The sequence below is a fragment of the Uloborus diversus genome, chromosome 4, assembly GCF_026930045.1.
Source record: "Uloborus diversus isolate 005 chromosome 4, Udiv.v.3.1, whole genome shotgun sequence".
In the NCBI taxonomy this organism is placed as follows: Eukaryota; Metazoa; Arthropoda; class Arachnida; order Araneae; family Uloboridae; genus Uloborus; species Uloborus diversus.
This window is the reverse complement of record NC_072734.1, coordinates 4,294,197-4,307,180: the sequence shown is the minus strand read 5'-3', so window position 1 is coordinate 4,307,180 and position 12,984 is coordinate 4,294,197. Positions and strand designations below refer to the sequence as shown.

General features: G+C 33.9%; 1 protein-coding gene across 1 annotated transcript in view; it reads right to left on the bottom strand.

Moving 5' to 3' along the window:
• LOC129221329 (uncharacterized) overlaps window positions 1–12,984 on the bottom strand; it is a 156,994-nt gene that overhangs the window by 41,092 nt on the left and 102,918 nt on the right. Inside the window, 1 exon segment of the mRNA XM_054855796.1 lies at window positions 2,336–2,485. Coding sequence (XP_054711771.1) covers window positions 2,336–2,485 — 150 coding nt within the window.

The following is a 12,984-nucleotide window of genomic DNA, read 5'->3' as shown; positions in this document are numbered from 1 at the left end:
ATGCATTCCCTTGTTCTTGATGAGCATTTTAAGTCTTTGTGGCATACTTTTCACAAGGTTTACACCATTTCTTAACTTTTTAAAAAAGGAGGTAAAAAATTGTTTATACTCACTATTATATATACTCACATACACATACTCACTAATTACCTAAAACTAACTTTAAATATAACAGAACACACTAATAAAAAGAACTAGTGAACTGTTTAAGCTGATTGAGGTTATGTTCCTGGTAGGTAGATAAACAAAGAACATAAACAAAGCAGACAGTGCTGCCACCTGCAAACATCAAATTATGCTAAAATAACTGTACTGTACTTTAACAGTAAAATAAATAGTATTTTAGTACAAATAGTGTACAAAAAACAAAAAAAACTCTTTAGTCTAATAATTTGGCCAGCACTGTGTGTGCCTGAGAATGTTTGGTTTAAATTCAAAGTAGAACCATGAAAATTTGTTTTAAGAGTTTAGAAACACAGCGAGTGGACAAGGAGTTTTTTCTATGCTACTTGTTGTACCATGATATGAAGATTCGTTATTACTATGATAGTTTGATGTATTGATTTCTATTGACGTTATTGTTGTTTTGCCGTTCCATTAAACTTTGAACGCTTTGGAATTTCGAAAAAAGTTATGATGCACTAATGGTACTCGTATCACATCTTGTTTATCCGTTCATTTCAACGGTGAATGGTTTAGAACACTTCACTGGAAGTACATTTGTTTCTGTTTGTTCGTTCACTCATTTTTACTTTTATTCAACCTTAAATTATACTACATAACTAAATCTATTTTTAGCTCTTTTCTTTTATGCTTCGCATTAAATTATTCGGCATTACTTGCTCTTACTCTTTTCGCCGTCGTCTTGTTTGCGTCGGTAAGTTGATGAATTTAGATTTGAAAAAAATTATAATCTACTTACTGACCGAATTTTTCAATTAAGGTTAATTTATTTAACTAATATTGATTGATTTTTAGATTTTTACTTCCTTTTACAAAAAAGGAAGCATTGTATTCGCAAGATTTTCACTCAAAAATCGACCTTAATTTCCATTTTGCTCACCAACGAAGTGAATGTTGAGGGGTTTTTTTTCGACTCGACCACACGTGGATTAAGAACGTGTAGACACGCGAAATATCCATTTTGACGATTCCCGAGTTAATTACAACGAGTTATCTCGTGACGTCTGTATGTACGTATGTATGTGCGTATGTACATATGTATGTTACATAACTCAAGAACGGTATGTCCTAGAAAGTTGAAATTTGATACGTAGACTCCTAATGGGGTCTAGTTGTGCACCTCTTCTTTTGGTTGCATTCGGGTGTTTCTGAAAGGGTCTTTTGCCTTATTTGGGGGGGGGGGGAAATCATTGTTAATTTCAATGTAAACTCAAGTGGTGTTATAATTTGGCGAATGCTTGGCGATATATATCGCCCGTCTTTTGGTCACCAAGTTTTGTCGCCAACATGGTGACAAATTTGGCCATGTTATTATTTTTTTAATCTGCTTCAATTTGGCCACTGTTGGTGATATTTAGAGAGTAAACTATTGAATCACATTAAAATTACCAGTAATGGGGAACTGACTTTAAATTGGAGTAAAAGGAAGTCATGTGATGCACACATAAGCTCGTTTTCTTTTATGCTTCGTATTAAATTATTCGGGATTACTTGCTCTTCCTCTTTTCGCCGTCGTCTTGTTTGCGTCGGTAAGTTACTGAATTTAGATCTAAAAAAAATGAACCTACTGTCCAAATTTTTCCCGCACATCACGTTCGCCACGTCAAGCGGGCACACTTACGTTTTCCGAACAGTGGGAAGCATTCATACATTCGAACGCGCGTAAAGCACCTGTCGATACTCTCACCCAATAGCGAGAGCGCGCTCTTCTCGTGGAGACCAATGAAATGCGACTCCCAACTCTACGCACGTCAGAGCCGTCAGTTATCTGGCTTCTAGGCACGTTGACGGGTCCCGCACAATACGGCTTGCTGTCATGGCAACGCTGGCCGAAAACTGGTTTTAGGGAGAAAAGTATACGTCGGTGACGGGTGTGCGGACGCAATGTGAATGTTGCATAAGGTAAATTTATTTAACTAATATTGATTAATTTTTAGATTTTTTTTTTAATTTTAATACGTGAACGAAGATTTATTTTTAAATGAAAATGTAATTGAATTGAACGAAGTCATTCAAATGAACCCATCCAATGTACGGGCAGAAAAACGTACGATCCTCTCATGAACGAATCATTAAAAACAATGACATTGGCCATGCTTAGAACATGAAAATCAAATAACTCATGTACAAAATACAGTCAGAATGTATGTACCATTCTTATCAGGGTTGCACAATGTACCGTTGTTGTCATGTAGCATATAAAAACCTGTATCACATGCACAGAATTTCTCTTCGCAGGTGGCATTTCTTTCGAAAAGCTGGCACTGCGCATCCTCCATGCACTCTTCTCCAAGCTGCTTCGCTGGAATGAAAAATTGAGAGCCATTGTTAAGGGGTCACAGTACCTCTCAAGCAATTTCTTGTAATTTATATAAATTTTATATTTCTTTGAAACCATAACATGCATACTTATTTCGTAATCAATAATTTATTTTCTAAATTTAAAAATATTGCCTACTTTTTTGAAAATTCAAAAAATTGAGGAAAATTTCAACTTTTTAAAATTCCTAAGGCTTTTTCATTTTTGCACTAATTTAAAAAACGTTTTTGCAAAACGATCACTATAATCATCTCTAAAAATCTGTGCATTCATTTGCTTATGAGTTCATTCGAAAATTTTCTGTGATTAATTATGTAAAAAATCAAAGTTTTTTTTTTAAATTTGGTTTTTAAAAGTTTAACATGCTCTAAACATAAGAGTAATTTATAAAATGCTTATCCAATGCACAGTTTCGTCAAATATGTTATCCCAATTGCAAAAAATATTACTTTAATGTTGTATATTTGATGGAAAAAAATCCTTAGGGATTCAAATGACATGAAAACAAAAAAAACCATCATCGAGAAAAAGCAACTTAAAGTTTTTCTTTTGCATAAGAACACATAGGGAGCATGGCCTAAAACCACTCATAACTTTTTAATATTTGAACTAAAGCATTGAAACTGTTCCCCTGTGTTCAGAATAGTTTTTTGTTTTGAAATAAGCAATAAAAATTTTTTTGATCGTTTCATCATTTTTGAGGCTCTGTAACCCCTTAAATCAACAACCATAATGGAGGTAAATTACAATAGAACCCAATAATTCCCGGAAAAATATTCGACTTCAGCTGATGTTTCCAAATATAAACTATTAAATTTTTGGAATATGAACAGTATTGAAATTTCAACCTTGAAGTTTTGACCAAATGGTGTTATTGGTATAATTATGTTTAAACATTTTTAATTTTAGTGAGAAAAAGAACAAATAGTGAATTCCAGGAAAAAGGCGACATGACACATAAATTTTAAACTTAATATTCTGTCACTTGCTATATACCATTCTTTTCAGAAATAAATGAACTTCTTGAATCTTAACCTGTTTTTCCGCAATAGTTTAATGACTTCCAGAAAATCAAGAGCAAAATCAAGTTTTATCTTTGTATTTTTAAAGAGCAAAAAAAAAAAATCTATTTTTTGTTACATACTGTAATTTGAATAAACTGTTATCAGCATATAATATTTAGGTTAACTTTCATCTTTTGAATGTCCGGTTGAACATTTTGGTAAGTAATTTAATTTTTTTTTCAACGATGAAATAGATCGATTACTAAGGTTACAATTCGATGTCCTTCCGTTACCAAAATGCTATACATCTCAGTTAGTTCACCAAGAACCTATTGGGTATAGAAACTAATGTTTTGTTATGCAAAGCAAAATTATACCCCTATTCAAGGAGGCATAGTTATAATTTTAATGGATATTTAATTTATATGGTTTTTAATGGTAACGGAAGGACAAAACAATCCGGTAACGGAAGGACATTTAACTACATGCTGATGCAGGGTAAAATTTTAGAATGCTAGCATTAAACAAACTATTATTTGAAGTTAGCGGTCACATTTAAAGCAAAAAAAGTGTGCTTTTGTTTAAAAAATAAACTTTTATTCATTTTTTTTTAACGTTTTGTGATTTTATTTCTTTTATTGTATATACCTGTTCTTTTATTGTATGTATGTGATGAAAATCACTAAAACTACACTTAAAAACTCCTAAGCATGTGAAAATAATTTTGGTATGACATTTTTGTGATATGACAAACCAATTCAAGTAGAAACATATGCTTAAAAACTTAAAATTTATATTGGGACAATGCAATATTAAACTGCTTTCATGTTTGTTGTCACATGGCATAGAAAAGGATTGTTGAAAGCATTGATTTAATCGTTGAACGCACTGCGAAGAGATCAGTAAATTCATGGATCAACTTTCAAAAAAATGGAGAAAAAAGAATCCAAAAATATCCATTCTCATCCTGACACACAAAATATGTACAATTTGAATCCTATAACAAGCTATGTTATTGAATATAGTAAGTACTTCAACAAATTGAACGATATTTCACGTCAATGTCAATTGGCTCTCAGTTATAAATACAGTCGAGCCCGCTTAATGGAATATCGGATAATAGAATATCCCGCTTAATGTAATAAAATTTTAATGTACTACACCGTTGATGTGTTATTTTCATCCCGGATAATGGAATATCCCGTTTATTAGAATAATTTTTCCTGGCAAATTGCCTATTCCATTAAGCGGGCTCGGCTGTAATGTAAAAAATGAAGATACTGCTTAATCAAAAACACCAAATTATAAGAATGTGCCAAAGGATTCATTAACGTTTGGGCAAGTTTTGTTAGTTTTATGGAAAGGAAAGAAATTAACAAAGAGCAATGTTGGACAGGTACTTCATATAGAAGACTAGCTGCGTTGCCCGGGTTTGCCCGGTCTATTTTGAAAACGAAAATTGTGTCAAGTGACGTATATTCAACAATCAGACATAAATAAAAGCAAAAAATCATCATGCAAAATTTCCCCTCCAAACAATGACGACAGGTATTAAAATACTTTTAAGAAATTAAAATAAAATGAGAAAGATGAATTTAAAAAATGTAACCATAGAAACACAAAATAAAATACGTTTCAGAATTGAAAATGAGAAAGATGCAAATAATGGATTCAAAAAGCGTTACCGTGGAAACGCAAAATAAAATGGTTAAAAACTTGAATAGAGAACAGATTTTTGAACTTCATTTCATTCGCTTGTAACTTTTTTTTCTAATGGAGATAGAGGGTTAAACTTCCGACCATAGGTCGAGTTCGATCTGGAGTAAAAAAGGTAGCTTTTTTCAATGGTGTCAAAAAGAAAACTGTAGGACAATTCCTTCACTTTTTATTGATAAAATTAATGAATTAATTAGTGCCTAAATTTCAGCTAATCCTAAACAAATTCGAGCTTAAAACGTAAATAACTCCCGCCGCAATTAAGTTAGAGCGTTGGAACAAATTGCGTAGAACGCGGAAAATTCTTCCCTTTCCAACGATATATAATATTACTAACTGCGAGTAATTTTTCACCCCCATATTCGGGAATTTATGTGAAAATTGGGCCTAAATTGGAATAAAAAAAGAACTATCCATCGAATTGTTTTCGAACTGGTCTGCAAACCTTCTCAGGACTTAAAGGAACAAATTGTGAAAATTTCAGCGAAATCGGCCGGGTAGTTCTCGAGTTTTGCGAGTTCAAACAAACAGACGCTTTTTGGACACTTCATTTTATACTATGTAGAGATGAAAGAATAAAAGTAAGTTGCTTGAGAATGAAAAATAATGTGGGAATGATCTTCGTGTTTGCTGAGAAAGAAGATAAATGTTCTATGGATTATGATAAAAATTATTGAGTATTTAAAGAATTTAGAATTGTAACAGATGACTCAGGCATTAGATATCATTGTTTCAGACTGCTATATTAGCTGAATAAATGTTTGTAAGTTGAAATGTTCCAAGTTTAGTTGTTTTTACTTCTTGTCCTTCCGTTACTGTCCTTCCGTTACCCTTAACGCATACATAATTTATATGCTCAAAATAATTATTTTTCAAAACTAGAGGTGGAATTGTAATGACTGAACACTTCTGTATGCTCAGTAAATTATCGCCCATTAGCCAGGGCTAAGGCGGAAATACATGAAATACACCACCAGCTCAGTCATTTCCAGCCGAGGACTGCAGTTTCGTGTTTGGCACTCTTGGCTTCCTTAAGAGGTTTTCCATCTCCAGCTCAGCCACTTTCCTTTGCCGGGCTGATAAGTGCTAATACGCACGAAACTGCAGTCCTCAGCTGGAAATGAATGAGCTGGCGGTGTATTTCATGTACTCCTGTGTGTGCTGTATTTTTTTATAGCATGTTCCCTTTTATAGTTTAGCTGAACTTTTGGGGAGAACATGATGGCGTGAAAATCATGTCGCAAAAATGTCCTTCCGTTACCGTTTTTTAAATTTAATTTTAAAAAACAGTTACTAACGAAAAATTCCCTGCTTCGGATTTTTTAGCAACTTATTATGATGTGTACAAAAATCATCATAATAAGTTGCTTGTACATCAGTGTTTGAAAAAATATGTATTTTGATTTGCTCACAGGCAGAAATGCATCGATTTTTTTGTAAAACTGTCCTTCCATTACCGCTGGAATTCACCGAATAATAATTTGATGTGCAGAAAAATTAAATTTCCTTAATTAGCATAATTAAAGTTAGTATTTGCATATGTAAGAATTATGAATATCCAAAAATATATTAAGTAAATGAATATACAAAAGTATATTTATGTTTAAAATACTTAAGTACAATATTTGCTGCTAATCATTTCAAAGTTTTTAAGTAAATAAACCTCTTCAGAAAAAAAAAAGAACAAAACTGGAGTCTTTTAAGCAAAATATCCAGGTCCCCCCCCCCCCCCTTTGATTGCCAGTTATGAGCTGCTGTAAACCAAGTTGCCCGGCTTCTACCATTATTGTCGCAATTGGGGCAACGTTACAAAAGATATTTAAAGCATTCATGCAAAGCTAGGATGAGAGCTATAAACATTGATCTTGATGTATTTATTCTACCGTACTGCAGTTGTTCAATAGATTGTTAATGTACTTTCTGTTCTTTCGCGTACATGCAACACGAGGAGTCCCCATCCCCAAGTTCAACGGCGCAAATCCCCCCCCCCCCAACTCCAATTTTTCTCAAACTTTTTGCCGCTTTTTTTTTTGGACCTTTTTTATTTTATGAACTTTTTGAATAATGTTTTTTAAATTACTTATTTATTTATTTAGCTTTAATTATTATTACTATTATTTTGTTTGGAACGTTATGTGCTACACCAGTAACATACACACACATACACACAAAATAATGAAATAAATAAAATTAAATAAAAAAAAATACAATAAAAATAAAATAAAATAAAACAAAATAAAAATTAAATAAATAAATAAATAGGTTAAATTAAAAATAAAATAAAATGAATAGTTTAAATTTAAAAAAATAGTAAATAAATTTAAATAAATAAATAAATAAATATTAAAAAATCCCCCTAAAAACTATTAATGGCGCAACGTGCGCCATACCCCCCCCCCCCCCCCCACCTGTGGGAACCCCTGTGTAACACATAACTTTTAAAGAAGCAACGTGTGGGAAAAATTCATAACAACCAGAGGGGGAAAAGAGTGGAGAGTTATTCGACCTTGACGTTCCTATTCTTGTTACATGGACTATAGCTTCATGAAATAACCATAAAGCATTTCCGAAACTAAGCTCTTTAACAAAATAAACGTTTTACAAATTAAGTAGAATAAACTATAATAGTAACTCATTTATTTCAATCATCCATTTGTCACCAGAAACTCCTCTAAATTAAAACGTGTTTTTGCTTGTTCGGAGGGAGCAATGTACAAATGCAACACAGAGGCTTAGAATGCTCCTCTTTGGAGCCTTTTCATGTTTAGCAGCATGTCACAACTGCCATAGAAATCGCCTGAAAAGTATACAAATTGAAGACATATTATTTTGTGAGAGAAGATACTAAATGGCATAAGATATTTTAAAAGGAGACCATTGACGCCAGAGGATTTTAGCTTTAACGAATGTTTTGAAAAGCAAATTAAATGTCCCCCGTCATCTGCACAAATCATTGTAATAATGAATTATGATTCAAAGTCTCTATTGTGTCACGTTACTGCAAATATTTTTTAATACAAATACTACTCATTAGTTATTGGCACTGGCATTAATAGTCATAGAGTTTGTTTCCTTTTAACCTATGTTTATTTTTACCCCAACTGTAGTTAACAATTTGACTAGGGAAATGCTCTTCTAATTATAAGGTAAAGATTTTCTCAGTTTTTAGAGATCACAAATTAAATTTAAGGGCTCTAAGGACCTTTAACTTTCAAAATTTTCGACTTTCCGGAAAAAATATACCTTTTGCATATTTTAATTCTGAACAATTTGATACCTTATTTATTGCCATACGCCAAAAACGTTTGAAGTTATCGTAAAAATTCGTAAATTTTCCCCATAGAGATTTATGTTAACAGCAGCTGTTTAAGCCTCTTTTTCTCAGGTGGTTTCTTCGGTTTTCTCGTTTTGCGCGCATGATATCTCAAAAAGTTTCCTATATATTTCCGTAAAACTTTTAATGCATGTTTATCTGGTTCATATTTATGACCTGTACCTAAATTTATTTATTTTTTTTAAATTATTTATTTATTTATTTATTTATTTATCTTTTTTTTTTTTTTCGAAATTTTATAAGTTAAAATCGAACATTTCCAAAATTTTGGGCAAAAATATTTTTTATTTTTAAATATTAACCTTTATTTTTGTTAAAATTTAGGTTCAGATCATAAAAATATACCAGACAAACATGCATGAAAAGTTTTACGGAAATATATAAGAAACTTTCTGAGATATATATCATGCGCGCAAAACGAGAAAACCGAAGAAACCGGCATCTGAGAAAAAGAGGTTTAAACAGCTGCTGTTAACATAAATCTCTATGGGGAAAATTTACGCATTTTTACGATAACTTGAAACGTTTTTGGCGTATGGCAATAAATAAGGTATCAAATTGTTCAGAATTAAATTATGCATAACATATATTTTTTCCAGAAAATCGAAAACTTTTAAGGTTAAATGTCCTTAGACCCCTAAGTTCATTAGTGAACAATCACGAATTTCTTATTATCTTCACTTGACCAAAGTTGATGTTGATCTGATCGTTCAGATTACCATGACGAAAGTTGACTTTAATATTTATTTAGACAGAAAAATGTTCGTCGTTATAGTTACAAATCGTCTAAGGTTTGATTTAGTTCAGTTAACTCAAGCAGAATTTACATTTAAAAAAAAGGGGTTTTTTTTGTTCGAAATTGCATTTTTTAAGTAAAAAAACACATTTTAGATGAATTTAAACAATAAAACTTCATCTGAATACAAAATTCAGATTAATAATTCCCATTATTAAAGATTGATAAGAATTAAAAATACATAACATTATACGCTGCAAATAGTCTTTATGATAAGTGTAGTGGTCAATTTCGGCCATGAAATCTTGATCCTTACTATTGCATCCTAATCACCATTTCCTTTTTATGTATTTAGCTCGCATTACCTATTCAGTCAAAAAATGACAGGTTCAAATTTTTTAGCCCATTCTATTTTCATCGCAACTGATGATTGCGAGAAATGTATTTTGAATTCAGAACGTCAAAACTCAAATGAATACTGGATGCTGGATATTATATAGTGAGTTTTTCTTTTTTTGAGAAATCACATAGCTTATTGTTCTCACTTGACGGTTCTGATGCTCCTATGATTTTATTTTCCCCCCGCCTCCCTCCACAGCACCACCGTCGACCAGCCTCACGATGCTGCTCCTATAGCGAGCACCAGGTTGTGTCCATACCCTACACACAAACACACACATACACATGCCTGCACACAGACCATGCATGCCAGACACAAAAACACGCGTATACATACACACACACACACACACACTCATGCATGCCAGACACAAAAACACGCGCATACATACACATATACACACACACACTCATGCATGCCAGACACAAAAACACGCGCATACATACACATACACACACACTACGCACACACACACACTCATGCATGTACACAGACGCAAAGACACACATAACCACTTACTCATGCCTGCACACAGACACAAACACACATATACCTACTTACTCATGCCTGCACACAGACACATACACACATCTACACACATACCCACAGACACATACACACACCTACACACACCTAAACACATACCCACACACACATGCCTGGGCACAAACACACACGTCTACACACACACACACACGTGATTGCGAAAAACATAGTTGGAATTCAAGAAGTCAAAATTCAAATTATTATTATTATTTTGTAACAACCCTCATTAGAGAGAACAGTGCATTACACCTGGGTAAGTTTTCAAAAGTATTTTTCATTTAGATTCTTTCACTTTTCCGCACAATATTCATATGAAATGCAAACCGCTGTAAATGTATAAAGCATATAACAACTTTTGAAAATAACTGCAGAAAATACATGTAAATCTTTGAATTTATGCCATTCTGAGAATCATTTTCAAGGGTCCTTGATAGCAGAAAATCGGAGTTATTTAATCATGATGCCCCACAGTTTCGAAGTTTATTCATCGTTACTATGGAGACGTCAATAGTTCCCTTGACAACCGGAATATCTCTACCCATAAAAACTCGGGGATGTTTTCCTAGATGGTTTTTCTTTCATCTTCAACGTTTCTACTTGTGAGGCTTGATTGATACTTATTTCTAGAATGTTGAAAATTTCCGTCGCAAAGCGAAACATTTAATGTGCTCAAAACGAATTTTGTCTACTTTCTGGTGAATAAAGCAAAAAGAAAAAAGCACATAAAGACGTCGAAGGTATCGTAAAACCACGCTGAAAATTCAAACATAAATTAATTAAATTAATATCAAAAATTAGAAATTTAAAAGTTGAATTTGTAGATCAGGAAATGTATTTTTGTCGGGTTTTTTTTTTTTTTTTTTTTTTTGTCTGCTAGTTTGTCTCCCACCTTCTAATATTGTTCTGTGCAGGACCTATTATTCTCATTTTTATTTTTTATTTTTTGAATAAAAAGCGATTTTTCGTTTAATTTAGAACAGCTCAAAAAAAAAAAAAAAAAAAAAACAGCATTAGCGTGTACAGGGAAATACAAAAGCATACCTAAATCATGCACTTCCTATATCGAAAAAAAGATTTTGACGTAGAAAGTACAAAAAAAGTTATGATTCGGTATTTTCAAGTTTTCGCTCCTATAGATGACAGCAACACCTCCACAATTTAAACATACTTCTTGAGGGGTACCGGGAAGTCTCCAGGAACTCAGCATCCATAGTAACTGCTAGTAACTAATGCAGGACTTTCGGACCCACGGATTTAACCCGCAAGTACTCCTTTCACATAAGACCTTCGCACCTCGCATATCTCCCACCACTGCTCAGAAACAAACCGGTTGAAAATTTCACTTTTGAAAAAAGGATGTAACCGAAAAAGCGGGTACCTGAAACATCCAGAAACCTTAGCGGCTTCACGTAGCAAGTAAACAAATTATGTCCGCTTAGAGCATTCTAGGTAAAAACCAAGCACTTACTCCGCACGAAGCAGGAGGAAAAAAGATCCTGATTTACCCGGGAAATAACCAGAAGGCTGATAAAAGCAGGTTTCTTGCGGGATAGAAAAGCTCCATGTGAACGGGGCTAATGGGTATTTAGCGGCGTCAGGCTCCGAGTTCGGAATTTTCTATTCCGAAATTCGGCGTCCTAGCCACGAGGTTACCGTCGGTCAATTTGTACAGTAACGGATTTACAGCTTTAAGGGAAACGCCGTAATGAATTTTTTTTTTTTTTTTTGAGCAATCACGATTGCTTGTTGTTCTCACTTGACTGTTTTTGGCGTTCCTTTGATTTTTCCCACCGCCACCCTCCGCACCATCACCGTCGACGGGCTCCTCACGGTGCTGCTCCTATAGCGAAAGCCGTCTCCAGGTTGCATCCATGTCCTACACACACGCGTATACATACACAACTACACACACACACAAACACACATACACACACAAACACACACGCATACATACAGACACCCACACATACACACACAAAAACATACGCACACACATACACACAACTACCCACACATTCATGCCTGCACACAGACACAAACACATATGCCCCCCTACACACACAAACACATATGCCCCCCTACACACACATACACATAACCCTACACACAAACACATACTCCCACACACAAACACACACGCCTACATACACACACTCGTGAGTGCGAAAAACATAATTTAAATTCAAGATGTCAAAATTATTTTTTTTTTTTGAGGCTTCTTTTAAAGATGGAGATAGCAACATGAAATATTTTGAATGTGCCTGTTCGTCCTTCGGAGGAAGAGCCTATCGGAGCCCCGGTATTATTTTTGCGACATGGTAAACCTGCAACTGGATTTGTAAGGATGTGTATCATGCATGCACTGTTAAAAAATCAGGGAACTTTTATGGTAAATACGAATCGTGTTTTTAAAGTAAGGACCGTTTTGAAATTAAAAAAAAAGAACGAGTACAGATACACCCTTGCGCTATTTTTCGACATTGCTTCAGCGATTTTCCAAGCATTTGTCATAGCGTTGGTACAGGTTTTTGTATACTTATTCGTACAAAATTGCCGCCTATGTAGTCAACCATTGGGACTCCTACAAGGCTTCGGCTGAGACGTTTTAAACATCCTGTGGTATGCCCCCGCCTTGCTCGCAGCAACTTCCATTTGTTTCGGCAACTAAAGTCTTTCCTAAGTGGTCTGTGGCACAACAGCAATAACGAGCTCAGAAAACACGTTATCTCATGATTGACTACACAG